The sequence below is a fragment of the Hyperoodon ampullatus genome, assembly GCF_949752795.1.
Source record: "Hyperoodon ampullatus genome assembly, chromosome: 20".
Classification (NCBI taxonomy): Eukaryota; Metazoa; Chordata; class Mammalia; order Artiodactyla; family Ziphiidae; genus Hyperoodon; species Hyperoodon ampullatus.
In genome coordinates this window covers 7229311-7248874 of record NC_136933.1, presented here as the reverse complement: position 1 = coordinate 7248874, position 19564 = coordinate 7229311, and the positions used below count along the sequence as shown (strand labels likewise).

Sequence of the window (19564 nt, the reverse complement as noted above, 5' to 3'; positions counted from 1 at the left end):
GCTCCACAACCGGAGAGGCCACAACAGTGAGAGGCCCGCGTACCACAGAAAAAAAAAAAAAAAAAAATCAAAATATGTACACTCTTCAATCTAACAATTATATTTTAGGAACCTATCCTACAGGAATACACAAAGTGAGAAAATCTAAGCAGAGGTATGGTAACTACAACATTATTTCATGTCAATAATCCACATCTATCAAAATCTTCCTACTTTTTATTTTAAAATAGCCTGTATACGCCTTGAAAAATATGTGATACATTGTACAATAAATTGATGAGTAGTTATCTTTGAGGAACAAGATTAGGGAAGCGGTGAGGGAAGATCTATACTTGTATATTATTTGTGTTTTCTGTAAAAAGCAAATTACTTTTGTAATTTAAAAGGTTTAAAAACTTTTCTTGTCAAAGAACAGAATTTAGTTTAGATGGCTTAAAAAAAGAGAAATATATCCATTAACTTAGCTCTAATTCCACTTAAAAAGTATGGCTAATTCTAGAAGTTACTTAAAATTCTCATTCAATTAATTCAAGCAGTTTAAGATGCTGCTATAAAAACAAAGTTTTATTAAATAAAAGAAACTGTAAAAATGGTGAGGAAAATGATAAGCCAGACTCATATGCCAAACCCCAAGTATCATTCATTCATTCAGCAGTGCCTACGACTTTCTAGGCATTGTTCTAGAAGTTGGGTATACGATGTTGTAACAGACAGATAGGATCCCTGACCTCAAAGAGCTCACAGTTGGGTAGAAGAGACAGACGTTAAACAAACACAAACATACACTCATACGATGTAAATGTAAAAAGAGAAATAATGGTGTGTCTGTATGTAGCTATGATATGAAGGTCAGGAAAGGCCTCTCTGAGAAAGTATAATCTGAATCAAAAGAGGAGGAGTTAGTCTAGTAAAAAGTGGGGGAAAGACCATGCCAGAGAGGAGTGGCATGTGTGAGGTCCCTGAGGTTAAACAAAGGTAGAAACTTCAAAAAAGCCATTACAATGGACTTAACTGCCCCAAGGAAGAGACAGGTTACAAGATGAGAGTGGAGAGGAGGCTACATCACCAGGGCCTTGTAAGCCACATTTAAGTGTTTTATCCTATGTGCACCGAAAGCCTCTGAAGAGGATTAGGTAGAGAAGTAATACGCGGCCAATTTCTGTTTTAAAAGGATCACATTAGCTGTTACATGGAGAATATTTTGGAAGGGAGCAAGAGGGGAAGCAGAATGTCTAATTAGGAGGCTACTGAAAATATTGGAAATAGCCCAAGTGAAGGAAGTAGTGGCAGCTGTTGGTGGGCACTAAATTAGCTCTGTCAGATGCGTCTGTGGTGGCACCATGACTAGCTAATCCAACAGGACACGCTCACTGAGCAAGGAAAGAAAAATCTATGTTCAAATGGGAATTTTTGTCCTGATCTCTGGTGTAATGAGGCAGTTTAAAAATACGGTCCAGGGCTTCCCTGGTGGCGCAATGGTTGAGAGTCCACCTGCCGATGCAGGGGACACGGGCTCGTGCCCCGGTCCGGGAGGATCCCACATGCCGCAGAGAGGCTGGGCCCGTGAGCCATGGCCACTGAGCCTGCGCGTCCGGAGCCTGTGCTCCGCAACGGGAGAGGCCACAGCAGTGAGAGGCCCGCGTACCTCAAAAAAAAAGTACGGTCCACATTTGCGTAGGCCCGTCCGGCAGCTTCATTTCAGTCCACAAACGTAGCTTAAACCTTCACCTCAGCTTCTCATTCTCAAGCTACCACAGGAGAACAGGACCACCTGGGGAAGCACATATGGAGCCAAGAAAGCAAGTCCTCCTCCTCGGCACATTCAGTCTTCTGATGCCGGGGTGTTAGGGATCTCTGTAACTCTAAGGGCAGATAGATACGGAGTGACTCATCTTTGCCAAACGACAGAACCCTACTGTTGTTAAGAACTCGTCTGAAGCTCAGTAACATTTTTCCCTTTCTGGATTAAAGACAGGATTTCCTCCAAAACCTTTTTATTATTCAAATGTCTTACTTCTTTTTGATTTTTTTTGTTTGTTCCATATTGTTCACATTTTCTCCAGGCTGGCTTGAAACACTGTTAAAATCACTTTCAAAGAACTGAGATTTTTTTTACACAGTCATTTTAAAAGGCAAGAAATGGCAAGGGAGAAAAAGAGGCCCAAGAAGATTTATTCTAAGCTTTCAAGACTATAAAAATAAAAGAAGAAAAAATAAGGATGCTGCAGTGACAGAAAGGGAATATACATGGTAAAATGTGCTAATGTGTGAACAAAACAGTAATACTTACTAGGCATTTAGAGACCTATGACTTGAGCTCAAAAGAAAGGTAAAGAGAGAGAACACAGTATCACAAATACCAATTAAGAAGGGGAGTTGGGTTTTTTTTGTTTTTTTTTTTCGGTACGCGGGCCTCTCACTGTTGCCGCCTCTCCCGTTGCGGAGCACAGGCTCCGGACACGCAGGCCCAGCGGCCATGGCTCACGGGCCCAGCCGCTACGCGGCATGTGGGATCTTCCTGGACCGGGGCACGAATCCGTGTCCCCTGCATCGGCAGGCGGACTCTCAACCACTGCGCACCAGGGAAGCCCGAGAAAGAGAGTTTTTAAGATGAAATGGTCAAGGGAAGCCAAATGCTTAGGAGTCAAGAAAAATAAGGAGTCAGAAATTGCCAACAGATAAAATACTGCTGGGTATAAAATCCATTTTCCTTCAGTTGTTCAAAGGATAAGCTTAAAAGAGATTAAAATCACATAGGGACTGAAGATACCTTTTTTGGTACTAGTAGTGCTGCTTCAGAAAGAGAAAGCATCAGAGAAAAGGTGACAGTGAGTGAGCTCGCTCCCCATAGCATTCGAGTCATCTTAATTTTTTTTAAAAATAAATTTATTTATTTATTTATTTTTGGCTGCATTGGGTCTTCATTGCTGCACGCGGGCTTTCTCTAGTTGTGGCGAGCCGGGGCTACTCTTCGTTGCGGTGCATGGGCTTCTCATTGTGGTGGCTTCTCTTGTCGCCGAGCACGGGCTCTAGGCACGTGGGCTTCAGTAGTTGTGGCACACGGGCTCTAGAGCACAGGCTCAGTAGTTGGGATGCACAGGCTTAGCTGCTCCATGGCATGTAGGATCTTCCCAGACCAGGGCTCGAACCCGTGCCCCTTGCACTGGCAGGCGGATTCTCAACCACTGCGCCACCAGGGAAGCCCGAGTCATCTTAATTTTAAATGAGGGCTTCCCTGGTGGCACAGTGGTTGAGAATCCGCCTGCCAATGCAGGGGACACGGGTTCGAGCCCTGGTCCGGGAAGATCCCACATGCCGTGGAGCAGCTAAGCCCGTGCGCCACAACTACTGAGCCAGTTCTCAAGAGCCCAGAAGCCACAATTACTGAGCCTGCATGCTACAACTACTGAAGCCCACGCACCACAACAAGAGAAGCCACTGCAATAAGAAGCCCGCACACCTGAACAAAGAGTAGCCCCCCACTTGCCGCACCTAGAGAAAGCCCGAATGCAGCAAGGAAGACCCAAAGCAGCCAAAAATAAATTAAAAAAAAAAATTAGGGGGAATTCCCTGGCGGTCCAGTGGTTAGGACTTGGTGCTTTCACTGCTGAGGGCCCAGGTTCAATCCCTGGTCGGGGAACTAAGACCCCACAAGCCATGTGGCGTAGACAAAAAAAAAAAAAAAAAAAAAAAATTGGTCTTTTTTTAATTAAAACCCAAGAGATTTATCAGGATGAATAATACTCATCAAATCTGGCAGAATTCGAAATCCTTAATAGTTTTCAAAACATTAAGTAAAATCATATTCTCTAAAAGAACCAAAAACTTATGTCATCATTTAAGGTAGAAAGAAAAATGTCAAGTCAGTAAATTATTCGTGCATTTTTCTTTTACTTTCTGAATAACTGTGTAAATTTGCAATGCATATGAACAGTTTCTAAGAATTTTAAGACCTAACACTCTGAGGCTGGAGAACCAAATATAACCTCTAACTTAGTGCTAATGGGACCAAACCAGCCATCTGGCTTTTTATAAGTGAAAATGGCAAGCTAAGAGTTAATGAGACTGGCCTTAGTGGATAAGCCCACCAAAGTGCTAGTAGAAGACCAATGTTTGAATAGGGCCTACACTCACATGCCTGAGGCATTACACCTGCCAAGGAGGAAGAACTGCAGAAACATTTCCACATGTTTCTAATTTGGTGGGAGAGAAAACAGCTAAAGCAGCTTTACAAAATATACAATTTCAGTAGTGATCTCAGGTCTCCTGCTGCCTGGATGTTTGGACACATTTTCATTGTTGAGAAGATACACTTAGGTTGTTCCAAAGAACAGCCACTCTTTAGAAGGCCGAACAGCTCAGAATTGGGAGGAAATACTTGTAGATCAAGTATGAAGAAAAAAGGAAAGAAAAAAGAAGTGAAATCTTTAAGTGTATTATTTTAGATGAGATTTTGTTTGCTTTGTTTGTCTCAAAAAAGAACCTACGAGCAAGCTTTTAAGGAAGAAATCGACATCTATATCCATATATCTATAGCTATAACTATATCTATCTATACATCTGCAAACCCAGCTTGAGGACACTCATCCCAGGCACACAGTTCTCATTATGCTTCCCTCAAGCATCTGGGGGAGGGGAGCTGTCCCGTGGTGTGGGCAAACTCTTACGTGGGCTTCTTTCCCTTCTACGCCCGCTACAATGCTGAACACCAAGGGCGTGGACCCCCAGTGACAACCAGGAGGCACAAGGGCATCAAGAATTAAAGCACTTAAAAACAACTGTCCTGAAGAAAGCAAAAGAGATGTTGTTCAAGTTAAGAAAACCCCATTAAACACATACACAGTTACAAAAAACAGGTTGATTTGTGCACATCCCTTGTCCGCATGGCTTAGCAGAGACACGGCACTAACAATAAGCAGGGCCTTTGGGGCCTCCAGCCCAAAGTTCTACTGTCAGAATGGAGCCTCATTTTTATGGCACCATCTCTTGAGCTTATAACTGCCTCCCATGTGTGATAAAAGTTTAATTAATCAAATTCAACTAACAAGAGCTTAGTTTTTCACCATATTTCTTTGAAAGAAAAAACCCTGGATTTTCCCCCAAAACTCAACTCTCAGGCAATGGTCTTGGTAACATTTAGTGCAATCAATGCCACTTAACACATCTATACCTTCAGTCAAAGTGACATTCCTTTACCCCAAGATACTGTAAGATCCTAAATAATAAAATATTAAATTATGCCCCACATGATTTACTAAAAAAGAAAATGAACTAAAACTCTTAAATTACATCTAAACATTCTAATTCCTGGATATAACAGTTAACTGAAGGTTTAAGTGATATAAACAGCCATACATAGCAGACATCCAACAAAGACAGAATTGGCTTTAAAATCTCACTGAAAAGTGACTACTAGAAATATCACATCACTGCACTGAATTTTTTTCCTAGATTCCAATAAAACAAAGAGTGGATACGAAAAATGAACAGACTATCTTCTCTGCTTCCAGCCCTATTTCTATTTTGTGACATATTTTAAACTATATATTTTAATATTTTTACCAATAAAGGCAAGAAGTCTAGCCTAATAAATAAAATTGGATATTCTCCTATTTGCCAGATTCTCTAGAGCAAAAGCAAGACGGGCCAGCAAGATGGTTCTTAGGACCTAAGCTAAAAGCAAATGCAGGTTTTATGCATTTTCGTGATTGCTAAGGGTCATAGTGCATCACATGTCTTTTCACTGCAGGTCCATGAAAGAATTGCTACAGTGGATGTCTCTGGAGGGTAAAAGGTTAACTTCTCTCCTTCCACTGATTCATTCATTTAATAAACAGTGTAAGATACTATGTGAGCTAAGTTCTGTGGGGGGCATTTAATAAATGACATAAGAAATTCAAAGGCATTCCAGAAACCACTTAGTTTCAAAGCCTCCATTTTACAGCTGCAGAACTAAGATGGAAGAACTGCTAGTGTCCGCGATTACTCTTTATCTCATCACCCAGTTTGATTTTCTTCATAGCACCTACCACTATCTAAACGTAGACTCATTTGCATACGTATGTATGTATTTTCTGCCTCTTCTTACTAGAATATTAGCAACCTGAAAGTAGGCATCTTTACTTTTCATTCACTGCCCGACTTTCAATTCTTAGAAAAGTGTCTAGCACACATTAGGTACTCAGTTGATATTTGTTAAATGAATAAGAAAACTATAGAAAAATGAGAAAAACATACTGAAATATCACACTGAGACTTGTGAGAGCCTAGAACCAGTGTGACCTTTACTCCAGAAAAACATCGTATTTGAGTTGTGTGAAGCAGTGGAACCCAGCTACCAAGGAAAAGGGGAGCTGGTAAGATGTAAACATTTCTTTGAACAGAAGATGATAAATTAACTTATTGAGGCAGTGCAGATAGAAAAGCATACAACTGTCATAAAAATTCACAGATATTCATTTCTTCCCAAATCAGTGTCTGGGGACATCTTCAAGTAATACCATGTATTGGAACACTAACTAAAAACTCTTCATTCAAGCTAGCATTGATTTGTTACATACCTTTCTTACTAAGAAAATTAATACTGAAACCTCAGAGATGTTAAAAAAAAATTAGTGGCATGCATCTTAAGTTACCATTAAAGAATGACTTTTATAAAACCTCTACCTGAAGATTTAGTGAATATGTATGAATACTAACTCTGATTTTATAAAAATTTTGAAGTAAATTTTATTTACTTCCGGTTATTTTGTGGCAAACACACTAGTAATGAGGGTTAAATCTAAGCTCTACTGGCAAAAGTCGGTCTGGAACAATGGAAAACCAATATCATTAACCATCTTTCTCTGCCTTTCCTCTTCATCTTCAGAAACCAGGAGTTTTGTTTGTTTGGTTGGGTTTTTTAAACATCTTTATTGGAGTATAATTGCTTTACAGTGCTGTGTTAGTTTCTGCTGTGTAACAAAGTGAATCAGCTATATGCATACATATTTTCCCACATCCCTTCCCTCTTGCGTCTCCCTCCCACCCTCCTTATCCCACTCCTCTAGGTGGTCGCAAAGAATCAAGCTGATCTCCCTGTGCCATGCAGCTGCTTCCCACTAGCTATCTATTTTACATTTGGTAGTGGATATATGTCCATGCCACTCTCTCACTTTGTCCCAGCTTACCCTTACCCCTCCCCGTGTCCTCAAGCCATTCTCTACGTCTCCGTCTTTATTCCCGTCCTGCCCCTAGGTTCTTCAGAACTTTTTTTTTTTTTAAGATTCCATATATATGTGTCAGCATACAGTATTTGTTTTTCTCTTTCTGACTAACTTCACTCTGTGTGACACACTCTAGGTCCATACACCTCACTATAAATAACTCAATTTCACAGAAACCAGTTTATTACAAGCAAAATTAAGTGAGGCTATTAAACAAAGAAACATAGGAGGCAAGATTCTTAGTGTCACATGTTTCTAAAATATTTCTTTACTCTGATGATGTCCATTCATTTACTCAACAAATATTTACTTACCACCTATCATAACATCCCAAGCTCCATGCTAGGGATCAGATGAAAGAAGTTATCAGAAATATTTACATTTGGAGAGATAAAAACTGAAAAAGATCTCTTAGACTTCCAGTAAATGTGAAATATTACAAATTTTTTCAAAAAGATGTTTCAACTTACATTTTGTTCCTCTGGTTCTAATTTGGGGATTTTGTGTGACTTGCGCTCTTCAGATCTAGATGAATCATGCTTGTTGCTTTTTTTCCTCTTTTCTTTTCTGCTTTCATGCTTTGACTTTGTGTGCTCACTTGCCTGTACTTCATTTAAAAGGTCTCCACAAAGGGAAGACTCAAACAATTCCCTGCCATTCTGGATAGTTTTGGTTATTTTTAGTTTAATTTCAGGTGAGCCAGTCTTCTTTGGAATCACAGTCTGTGGTACTGAAGGAGGAGGTGGTGGCTGTGGAGGAGAAGGTTTTTCCAGAATTTCATGTGGTCTTGTGTTTGGAATTTCTGAATGGTAATAGTCAGTGGGGCTAAAGTTTCTAACTGCACCAAAGCCATTGGCCGACCCATTGGGATACTGGTTATAGGACTGGTATTTGGTTTGAGTTTCGTACATGCTGATTGATGATGGGTAGCCATTCGTGAGTGGAGGAAGATCTTCTGTTGTAGGTGGGTACTGAAAGCCTTGCTGCAAGGTAGCTTCGTATGGTGTCTGGCCACCATCTTCAACAATGTCACTGTTGTTATCAAAGGCATCCTCCTGACGGATGTTGGCGGAGTCAATGAGTTGAGGTGGTTGCTGAATTGTGTTTCCCATGATCCCTTGCATGAAAGAGAAAGAGAAATCCATTGTTCTGCTCCAGCATCCTTAACTTTCCCTTTCTCTCATCGGGCCTAAAGTTTTAAAAGAGAGATTAAAAGGTGTTAGTTAACATCCTCAAAGATTAGAGGCTAATCAACTGCAAAAGGATTAAAGTAAAATATTCTGAATCCAATTTTCATATCCAGATCTGCACAAACTAAATTTTTAAAACAGGTAGCCAATATAATTCTGACACAGAGCAAATACGTTTTATCTTAAACGCTTATCTGGGGCCTCCCTGGTGGCGCAGTGGTTGAGAGTCCGCCTGCCGATGCAGGGGATACGGGTTCGTGCCCCGGTCTGGGAGGATCCCATATGCCGCGGAGCGGCTGGGCCCGTGAGCCATGGCTGCTGAGCCTGCGCATCCGGAGCCTGTGCTCCGCAACGGGAGAGGCCACAACAGTGAGAGGCCCGCGTACCACAAAAAAAAAAAAAAAAAAAACGCTTATCTGTTTGAAACTCAATTACTTTCACAATAACTTGAGTAACAAAGTTTTATCTTCTTTGCCATCGTGCAAAACAGTTTTGACATTCCTTTCTGTTTCCCAAATTAGAGATTATAAGTCTCAGTTAAAACCGTAAATTGCAAAATAAGCAGTGTCCTGACACATACAAATTAGGTTCCATGTGCGCTTTCCTTAAATCATTCATATTTTATCCAGTGGTTGTTATTATAAAAATAATAAAATCTTATTGCAAATATTTTAAATACAAAAATTAAAAGGCCAAATCCTCTCCCACTCCACCATTTCCATTCTCCTAAGTCATGGATAACCACTGTAAATACTTTAGTGGGTACTCTTCCAAATATTTCTCTACATATTTACACACAAAATGTTTAAAATAGAGTTTACTCTGTGACTTGCTTGTTCAACTTAAAGTATGTCCTAGATAGCTTTCTACATCAGCGTGTACATATCACTCTCATACATACTTCACTCTTTCAGTGGTTGCACAGTAAACAACTGTGTAATCTACCCTAACATGTTTAACCATTTGCGTACTGACAATCATTGAGTTGCTCACAGCTGTTTGGTATTATAAACAGGTTTACAGGAAACCTTCTTGAAACTGTATCTTTATGCATATATGTATTCTCCCAGGACAGATCTGAATTTTGATAGATACTGCAAAACTGTTTTATAGGCTGTACTATATCAATTTATACTCGTACCAGTAGTGTGAGGGGATGCCTGATTTCCTATACTCTTGCCAGTATCTAGTTGTTTTTAATCAGTGGTATGTATAGCAGAATCATCTTTACTTTTACAAAAGGTGCATGTCAAGATCTATATACTGATGACTCTGATTCAGTAAATCTGGGGTGAGGCCTAGAGCATGAGTATTTTAAGGCCACATTCCAGCTCATACTGATGCACACTCCTGGTTGGGTCACTGCATTACACTCTCACAATTATTGTGCCTTCTCTAGAAGGTGTCTGAAAATGCCCACACTGTGTAACAATGTTATAGTATGGATAAGCATCTGTTAGGAAATGCTCTAAGACCACTCTGCTTTGTCATAAGGTTTGACAGTCTCACAACTTGAGACAGAGGATTAATGGACTGCCCAGATATTATTTTGAAAATCCTACAAACATTTCTTCTAAAAAGCTCTAAGGCTGAGAAGATTTCACTACTGTATCAAGTCTGATGAACTGACTGTAGCTGCTGGAATACTGGGAAGAGGATTCTGAAGCTACAGTCCAGTTCAATTCCATGACCAACTAATAATGTCCACCATCTTGGTTCTAGTAGGATTTACCATAATGATAAAGGAAGTAACCCAGAAGAGCAAAGGGAAGAAGGAAACAAAAGCTGACAACACTTTCCAAGGTGTATCCAATTAAACAGCTGTTGTTTATTCTGCTGTTAGCAAATGGAAAGAATTTTAGAAGTTTTAAAATTGCAAACAATGAATATGCGAGCATATAGGAAATCAAACTGCCCTTACTGCTCTATAGTGGAGTGAGGGATGGGGGGCATGGGGTGTGAGAGAGTACTCCCGCTTTTTTAGCATCTACTCTGGGCCAAGCACTTTATATGTATCTCATTTAATCCTCAAAACAACTCTGCAAGGTGGGTATCTGACTCCTGCCTCCTAGGCAAAGAAAGTGAGTTTCAGAGGGGTTAGGTGTCTTGCTTAAACCCCTATAACCAGGGGGCCAAATTAGGATTTGAATGTAAGCATCTCTGACTCTAAAGCCCAAGATTTTTGCCACTATGCCACTTCCATTTTCTTCAGCTGTAGGTTCTGAGAGGATTTGTTTCTTTCCTTCATGTGCTTTTATTCCTTGGTCACTGCCAAAATAACGACTAACTATTCTATAATAACCACCGCTGACACTTAAAGAGCGCTTATAGAGTGTGCCAGGAGCTGTTAAGCGCTCTAAATACAGTACTACATTTAATGCTCCCAACAACCTTCAGCTAGACATTAATGTCAGTTCCCATTATGGATAGGGAAACAGAGGCAAGAGAGGTTATGACTTGCTCAAATGCACAAGGCCAGTCATTAGCTGACAGCTGGGATTCGAGCCAGGCAGTCTGGTTTCATAGTCTGTGATCCTAACCAGCATACTGTACTGATAATGCTGACAAAGGTTAGAAATCATTTCTTTATATATATATATAGCTTAAGAGTTGAAACATTACCCTACTCTGACCCTTGGCAAAAATCTATATAGCTCACAGACACTAGAAGGGTATGTTCTAAAATTCCATAAACAGGGACTTCCCTGGTGGCACGGTGGTTAAGAATCCGCCTGCCAATGCAGGGGACACGGGTTCGAGCCCTGGTCTGGGAAGACCCCACATGCCGCGGAGCCACTAAGCCTGTGTGCCACAACTACTGAGCTTGCGCTCTAGAGCCTGCGAGCCACAACTACTGAGCCCGTGTGCCATAACTACTGAAGCCTGTGCGCCTAGAGCCCATGCTCTGCAGCAAAAGAAGCCACTGCAATGAGAAGCCCGCGCACTGCAACGAAGAGAAGCCCCCGCTTGCCGCAATAGAGAGCCCGCATGAAGCAACAAAGACCCAACACAGCCAAAATGTTAATAAATTAATTAATTTTAAAAACTAAAGGAATACTTAATTAAATCATTATCCTGTAGTAAAAGTCAGATGTGAAAAAGAAATAAAAAAAGAAAATAAATAAAATAAATAAAATTCCGTAAACACACATGGGGCAAGTACACAGGTAGAATTCAAAAGTTCTCCAAACTTCCAACTTGAAGGCAAGTTAAATACCAACATTCGACAAGATGCAACCTGTGTTTTTGGTTCTCATAATTGTTGTACACAAGATCAGCTTCCAGATAGTCTCCCCAAATTACAGTCTACAGAGGTTTTCAGGCACATGTATTCAGAGACTAAGATTTCTGATGCTTTCGATTTAGTTCCAAACACAAACTTCTGAGAAGTTTGGTATTTTCCCCCTTCTCTTCTCTTCTCTAGCTCTATAACCAAATATTTTATCTTAGTTTGAACTAAGAACAGAAATAACATCACCCTATTACAATGATAGTATATAAGAGTTTACAATTACAGTGTCTTCATATACATTTTTAAAAATAATTAATTAATTTGGTTGGACCAGGTCTTAGTTGAGGCTCGCCTGCTCCTTAGTTGCGGCATGCGAACTCTTAGTTGCGGCATGCATGTGGGATCTAGTTCCCTGACCAGGGATCAAACCCAGGCCCCCTGCTTTGGGAGCTCCGAGTCTTAACCACTGCACCACCAGGGAAGTCTCCTCATATACATTCTTATTTAAGCCACAAAACAAGCCTGTAAAGCTGACAGGGGAGGTGTTAGCTTCATTTTTCAGATAACTACATTCAATGTTTGCTGAATTTCCCAAGACTACAAAGCTAATTAGCGATTAAGCCTGAAAAAGCAACCTCTTAGTTTCTAATCCTGTGCTCTCTTCCACAAGATCTCACTGCCAGAGAATATCCAACCACCCACAGATAACATACTATAACCTTAAAAGTCATACGTTCAAAGCTGAACAGACTGTCCTTCCTTAACTCAGCTTTCCTTTCAGACTACCCCAGATCGGCCGTTGCTTCCACTATTTTTCTAGCTTCCCAGGCTAGCAGCCTCAGGTTCACAGGTGACTGATTCTTCCCTCTCTGTGAGGCCGTAAAACTAATCACTGGACAAGTCTAGTCTCTTCCTTTGAACTCTGATTTGTTCTTTGATCTCTACATCCATGTCAGGCCAGGCCCTCGTCAGCACCTTATCCTGGACCTACAATGACTGATTTTCTAGATATTTCTCACCTCTAACTACTTCTTCTTTAGTTTCATCTAGACCAAACTGCACTGGGTCTACTCCCATATTAAGACACTCTGAACTCCATACCACACCAAGTCCCTTCCATGCCTTTCAAAATTTTCCATAATCCGACTTTCTCCTACCAATCCAAATTGCATGTGCATGAATGAACTTTTCTGAGCATCCACTGGGCCAAATATCTATAAACTGAGGCCTAATATATTACATGTTGTTTAATCCTATGAGGCAAAGTATCATTCCCATTTTACAGATGAGAAGGAATGGAGCTCAAAAAGATCAAGTGATTTGCCCTTAGTCACACAGCCAACAGAAGTTGAGTAAAATGGTGAAACTCAGATCTTCTAACTCCAATACAGAACTCTTTACATGGCAGCTGCCTCATAACATGCAAACTACCCAAACTTCCCATTTTAATCCAATATGCTCCATACCCATAATACAAATGCCTGTTTGACAGCTTCTCTCATATCTCACAAGCCTCTTAAAATACCTAATAATGAACTCTTAGTTTTTATTTTACTTAAGTGTGTCCTTCCCCCAGTCCCTCCTATGAGAAGGAGATGAAACTTCCATCTATCAGTTGTCAAAGCCAGAAACCTGGAGACCATGACACACCCCTTCCCTTCACTCCTACTCTTGCCCAATCTGTCAGTGAACTCCCGGAGTCTTACCTCCCAAGTGCACGTCTCACACTTGCCTGCCTCATGCCACGTCTCCAGCTCCTCACACTGGCCCCTGCACCTCCCCTTGGCTCCTGCACAGCTGCCTCCGCAGTCTCCAGGCTGCTTCTCCTGCCTCTCAGAGCCCACTTCCCCAGAGGACAGCCCGCCGCCTTTTAAAAGCTAACCCGATCACGTGACGACTCCTCAGATTACAGCAGGGAAAATGAGCGACAACATGGATGACTCTCACAAAAGTCATTCTGAATGAAAGAACCCAGGCACCACGATTCCACTTATATAGTACACAGTGTGATTTCATTTACACAAGGTTCAAAAACAGGATGAAGTTAAAACTAAATCCATGGAGATAGCTGTCAGAACAGTAGTTGCTTTTTTTGGACGGCATGCTGTAAACACTGGAGGGGGGCCATAAGGGAGGTTTTTAAGCTGCTAGTTATGTTTAATTTATTGATCTAGACAGTAATTACATGATTTGCTAAAATAAGCAAAAACAAGCAACAAAACCTTCAATGCCTTCCCAGTTCACTCAAATAAAATCCAGACTATGTATCATCCCAGCAAGTCCCTGCATGGTCAGGCCTCAGTTTACATTTCCAAAGTTATCTACGAACACTCTCCACTGGAAGCATTACACTCCAGGGGCTTCTTTTCAATTTCTCAAATGTGCCAACTTCATTTCTGCAATCGGGATTCTCATATGTGCTGCTCCAGCTTAAAAACCTCTCAGATAGGACTTCTGAGGTTCTCTGCTCATTCTCCTCAGTAAGCCTATTTTTCATCCTTTATAGGACTCACCACAGTATGTTATTATTCAGGTATGCGTTCGCCTTCTTATGGTCTGTCTCCCTCATTCCACTGCATGCTCTGTAAGTGCAGGGACCATGGATGTCTTATTCAATGCTGGACACTCAATACTGTTCAATTAACAGATGAATGAAAGAGTCCCTGACCTCAAAGGGCTAAAAATTAGTACACCTCCACTGACCTGCAGGATTTCTGGGGATATTAGCCTATAATGTAACTTTACTCACCCACTAATCCCTTGTTTGGTAAAAATGTATTATGCTCATTGTAAAAAACAAACAAGCAAACAAATAAAACATTGACACCCATAGTTACATGGCCAACTTATCTTCCACAAAGGTGCCAAGGTAATTCAAGGGGAAACGATGGTATTTTCAACAGACGGAGCCGGGAAAAAATGACTGGATATCAGTATGGAAAAAGCGAACCTCACCCTTTCTTTACATTATACACAAAAAATAACTAAAATTAGTTCATAAACCTGGTACTAAAGTCAAACCATAAAACTTCTAGAATAAAACGTGGGAGAAAATATACCACTGTGTTAGGCAGAAGATTTCTTAAACAGGACACAAATACCATGAGCTATGAAAGAAAAAGACTGATAAAATGGACTTCAAAATTAAAAACTCCTGCTCTTCAAAAGTCACAGTTAAGAAAACAAAAAGGTGTGAAACTAACACAACATTGTAAATCAAGTATACTTCAGTAGAAAATTTACAAATAAAAAAATTTAAATGGCAAAAAAAAAGGTGAATTATAGGCAGAGAGAAAATATTTGCAAAATACATATCTAACAAAGAATACCCTTACACTCTTACATTCTAGGAAATGGGGAGAGATCCACTAAGGGTTTTTGCGTAAAAATAAGACAAGTGAAACGACAGTTTAAATATTCATCACTCCACAAGTTACTTTCTAATTGCAAACAGAAATATGTACAGGAGAGAGCTGTGGCGGGCAGCATTTCAGACAAGTGAGGAGATATGGCGTTACCAGAAGCCAGGCAGACAGGCCTCCTGTGCCTTGTGGTGTGATTCATGAACACATCATCATCTCCGAAGTTCTCTTCCCAGCACTTACACTGAATCTCAAAATGAGGAAACAATCAGACAAATCCAAAACGTGGGACCTTCTCTCAGAAAACTGGCCTCAGCTCTTCAAAAGTTAATGTTACAAACAAAAGGTGGAAAGACTATTCTATATTTTAAAAGACAAGATTTAACAACCAATGCAATAATGGGTGAACTTTGATGAAATCCTGGATTTAAACATACATGCGAATGTAAAAATGTTTTGGAGAAAATGAGAATTTAAAATGTGAACTAGCTACTAAACAATGGAGCTACTAATTTTCCAAGGTATAACAGTGTTCTGTGTATGTAAGAAAACGTCCCTATTCGTAGGAGAGCTATGCTGAAACATTTAAAGTGTCATGTGATCCACAACTTTCAAATGGTTTAAGATTTTAAAAGTACATATACCTAGAGTAAAACAAAGGAGGCAAAATGTTAACAATTCACTAATCCAGGTGTTGACTATAATATTCTTTTAACTTTCCTAACGGCTTGAAAATTTTTAAAGTAAAATGTTGGGGAAAAATAAAAATAAATAATTTAGCTAAGGGGGTGGAAGAAGTATTGAAAAGAAAAAGCAACTGCTTCTTAAGGTGGAAAAGCATGCATTAAATCTTGACACCATATTCTGACCAACTCAGCTAAATGGTCCACTGTATCATATTTTCTAGAAAGTCTAAGCATGAATAGAGCCACACTTTTTCATATTATACCTCCAAAGAGTACAATAATGCAATCAAGAAAGTAGTTTTGATAATGAAAAAAGAAGATATTTTAGGACTATAACTAAATTCCTTTACATAGTGATTTTTATACATACTGCAGTCTGGCGGCCAGCCTTCAAACAGCAGACACACCGACTGACATTACAGAATTAGGAGGCACTCTAGTGAGTACTATGGTTGACAGAATCAAACTGCTAAGTTCAAAACCCAGAGCCAAGGCTCATTAGCTATGTGACTTTCGGCAACTTAACCTCCCTAAATCTCAGTTTTCTTACCCAGAAACTGTGGATACTTTAATTGTCTACAGTGTTTCTGTAAGAAATAAGAGTTAATCCATGAGCAGTACTTCGGACAGTGCCCCGAGTATAGCTAGAGCCCAGTATCTATTGGCTATTATTACTGTTATCATTCTGTACAATGCTGGGCACACAGAACTTGTGAAAAACCTGATCTCTGACCTGAAGGCATTCACAATCTCTTTAGTATATCAGACAATATAGGATTCTATGGGCAAGACCCATATGTAAACACATTAAACAGAAGGTGACTAAGAATTACATTGTGTTTTGTATGGAAACACAAAAGACCCCGAATAGCCAAAGCAATCTTGAGAACGAAAAATGGAGCTGGAGGAATCAGGCTCCCTGACTTCAGACTATACTACAAAGCTACAGTAATCAAGACAGTATGGTACTGGCACAAAAACAGAAAGATAGATCAATGGAACAGGATAGAAAGCCCAGAGATAAATCCACGCACATATGGTCACCTTATCTTTGATAAAGGAGGCAGGAATGTACAGTGGAGAAAGGACAGCCTCTTCAATAAGTGGTGCTGGGAAAATTGGACAGGGACATGTAAAAGTATGAGATTAGATCACTCCCTAACACCATACACAAAAATAAGCTCAAAATGGATTAAAGACCTAAATGTAAGGCCAGAAACTATCAAACTCTTAGAGGAAAACATAGGCAGAACACTCTGTGACATAAATCACAGCAAGATCCTTTTTGACCCACCTCCTGGAGAAATGGAAATAAAGACAAAAATAAACACATGGGACCTAATGAAACTTCAAAGCTTTTGCACAGCAAAGGAAACCATAAACAAGACCAAAAGACAACCCTCAGGATGGGAGAAAATATTTGCAAATGAAGCAACTGACAAAGGATTAATCTCCAAATTTTATAAGCAGCTCATGCAGCTCAATAACAAAAAAACAAACAACCCAATCCAAAAATGGGCAGAAGACCTAAATAGACATTTCTCCACAGAAGATATACAGACTGCCAACAAACACATGAAAGAATGCTCAACATCTTTTTTTCTTTTTTAAATATTGACATATGTCATGAATTTTTTTTAAATTTATTTATTTATTTAATTATGGCTGTGCTGGGTCTTCGTTTCTGTGCAAGGGCTTTCTCTAGTTGTGGCAAGTGGGGGCCACTCTTCATCGCAGTGCGTGGGCCTCTCACTGTCGCAGCCTCTCTTGTTGCGGAGCACACGCTCCAGACGCGCAGGCTCAGTAATTGTGGCTCACGGGCCCAGTTGCTCTGTGGCATGTGGGATCTTCCCAGACCAGGGCTCAAACCCGTGTCCCCTGCACTGGCAGGCAGATTCTCAACCACTGCGCCACCAGAGAAGCCCTGCTCAACATCTTTAATCATTAGAGAAATGCAAATCAAAACTACAATGAGATATCATCTCACACCAGTCAGAATGGCCATCATCAAAAAATCTAGAAACAATAAATGCTGGAGAGGGTGTGGAGAAAAGGGAACACTCTTGCACTGCTGGTGGGAATGTGAATTGGTACAGCCACTATGGAGAACAGTATGGAGGTTCCTTAAAAAACTACAAATAGAACTACCATATGACCCAGCAATCCCACTACTGGGCATATACCCTGAGAGAACCATAATTCAACAAGAGTCATGTACCAAAATGTTCATAGCAGCCCTATTTACAATAGCCCGGAGATGGAAACAACCTAAGTGTCCATCATCGGATGAATGGATAAAGAAGATGCGGCACATATATACAATGGAATATTACTCAGCCATAAAAAGAAACAAAATTGAGCTATTTGTAATGAGGTGGATAGACCTAGAGTCTGTCATACAGAGTGAAGTAAGTCAGAAAGAGAAAGACAAATACCGTATGCTAACACATATATATGGAATTTAAGAAGAAAAAAATGTCATGAAGAACCTAGGGGTAAGACAGGAATAAAGACACAGACCTACTTGAGAATGGACTTGAGGATATGGGGAAGGGGAAGGGTAAGCTGTGACAAAGCAAAAGAGAGGCATGGACATATATACACTACCAAACGTAAGGTAGATAGCTAGTGGGAAGCAGCCGCATAGCACAGGGAGATCAGCTCGGTGCTTTGTGAATGCCTGGAGGGGTGGGATAGGGAGGGTGGGAGGGAGATGCAAGAGGGAGGGGATATGGGAACATATGTATATGTATAACTGATTCATTTTGTTATAAAGCAGAAACTAACACACCATTGGTAAGCAATTATACTCCAATAAAGATGTAAAAAAAATAATAAAATAGAATTAAAAAAAATAAAGAGCAAAGCACCAAAAAAAAAAAAAAAAAGGAATTACATTGTGTGCCATGAGAATTAGAAGACATTTGAGGACAATGCTCACTGAGGAAGGAGGCATTTAGGCCACGAAAGACAGGCAGGATAGAAAGTTAGGTGTTTTTCACCCACACTTTTTTTTTTTTTTTTGGCCGTGCCACACAGCTTGCAGGATCTTAGTTCTCCGACTAGGGATCGAACCCGGGCCGCCCGACAGTGGAAGCTCGGAGTCCTAACCACTGGACATCCAGGGAAGTCCCTCACCCACACATTTTAAAACTCCTCCACAGAGGCCACCAAAAACTCTCATACCGGGCTTCCCTGGTGGCGCAGTGGTTGAGAGTCCGCCTGCCGATGCAGGGGACGCGGGTTCGTGCCCCGGTCCGGGAAGATCCCACATGCCACGGAGCGGCTGGGCCCCTGAGCCATGGCCACTGTGCCTGCGCATCTGGAGCCTGTGCTTCGCAACGGGAGAGGCCACAGCAGTGAGAGGCCCGCATACCACAAAACAAAATAAATAAATAAATAAATAAATAAATAAATAAAAACTCTCATACCTTTGTCATGAATAAATCCCTGATAAAGATGTATGTTTTAAATTTTTTGTATTACTAAAGTAATAACAATAATGACTAACATTTGAGGACTTACTATGTGTCAATGCTACTCTAAATGCTTCACATTTGTTATATTATTTCACTCCTTATAACACCTCTTCGAGGAGACACTATTGCTTCCCCCATTTCACAAGAGAAAAATGAAGGCCAGCATGATTAAGTGACTTGCCCACAGTCAGACATCCTGTAAATGGAGGATTCACACACAGACCCTCTGTCCCACAGCACTGGCTCTTGGCCAGTAAACTCATTTCTCACCATCCGTAAGTATGTTGAGTAAACAGCAACCCAAACATTCACTTTACATCACACACTTCCCGATCCCGCTGCCCAGAGCTAACAATTTGGTGGGAGACTTAGCGAACTAGTGTTCCGCCCATTCTAATATGTACTTCCAA

General features: G+C 40.5%; 1 protein-coding gene across 4 annotated transcripts in view; it reads right to left on the bottom strand.

The window, feature by feature from the left end:
- Nucleotides 1–8350, bottom strand: part of NSD3 (nuclear receptor binding SET domain protein 3) — a gene marked incomplete at its 5' end in the record, with an annotated part of 69905 nt that extends 61555 nt beyond the window's left edge. For all 4 annotated transcript variants that reach the window (XM_079726600.1, XM_079726601.1, XM_079726602.1 and 1 more), the window contains one exon: nt 7676–8350. In XM_079726600.1, coding sequence (XP_079582726.1) covers nt 7676–8350 — 675 coding nt within the window. The remainder of the gene's footprint in view (nt 1–7675) is intronic.
- Between the last annotated feature and the right edge of the window lie 11214 nt (nt 8351–19564).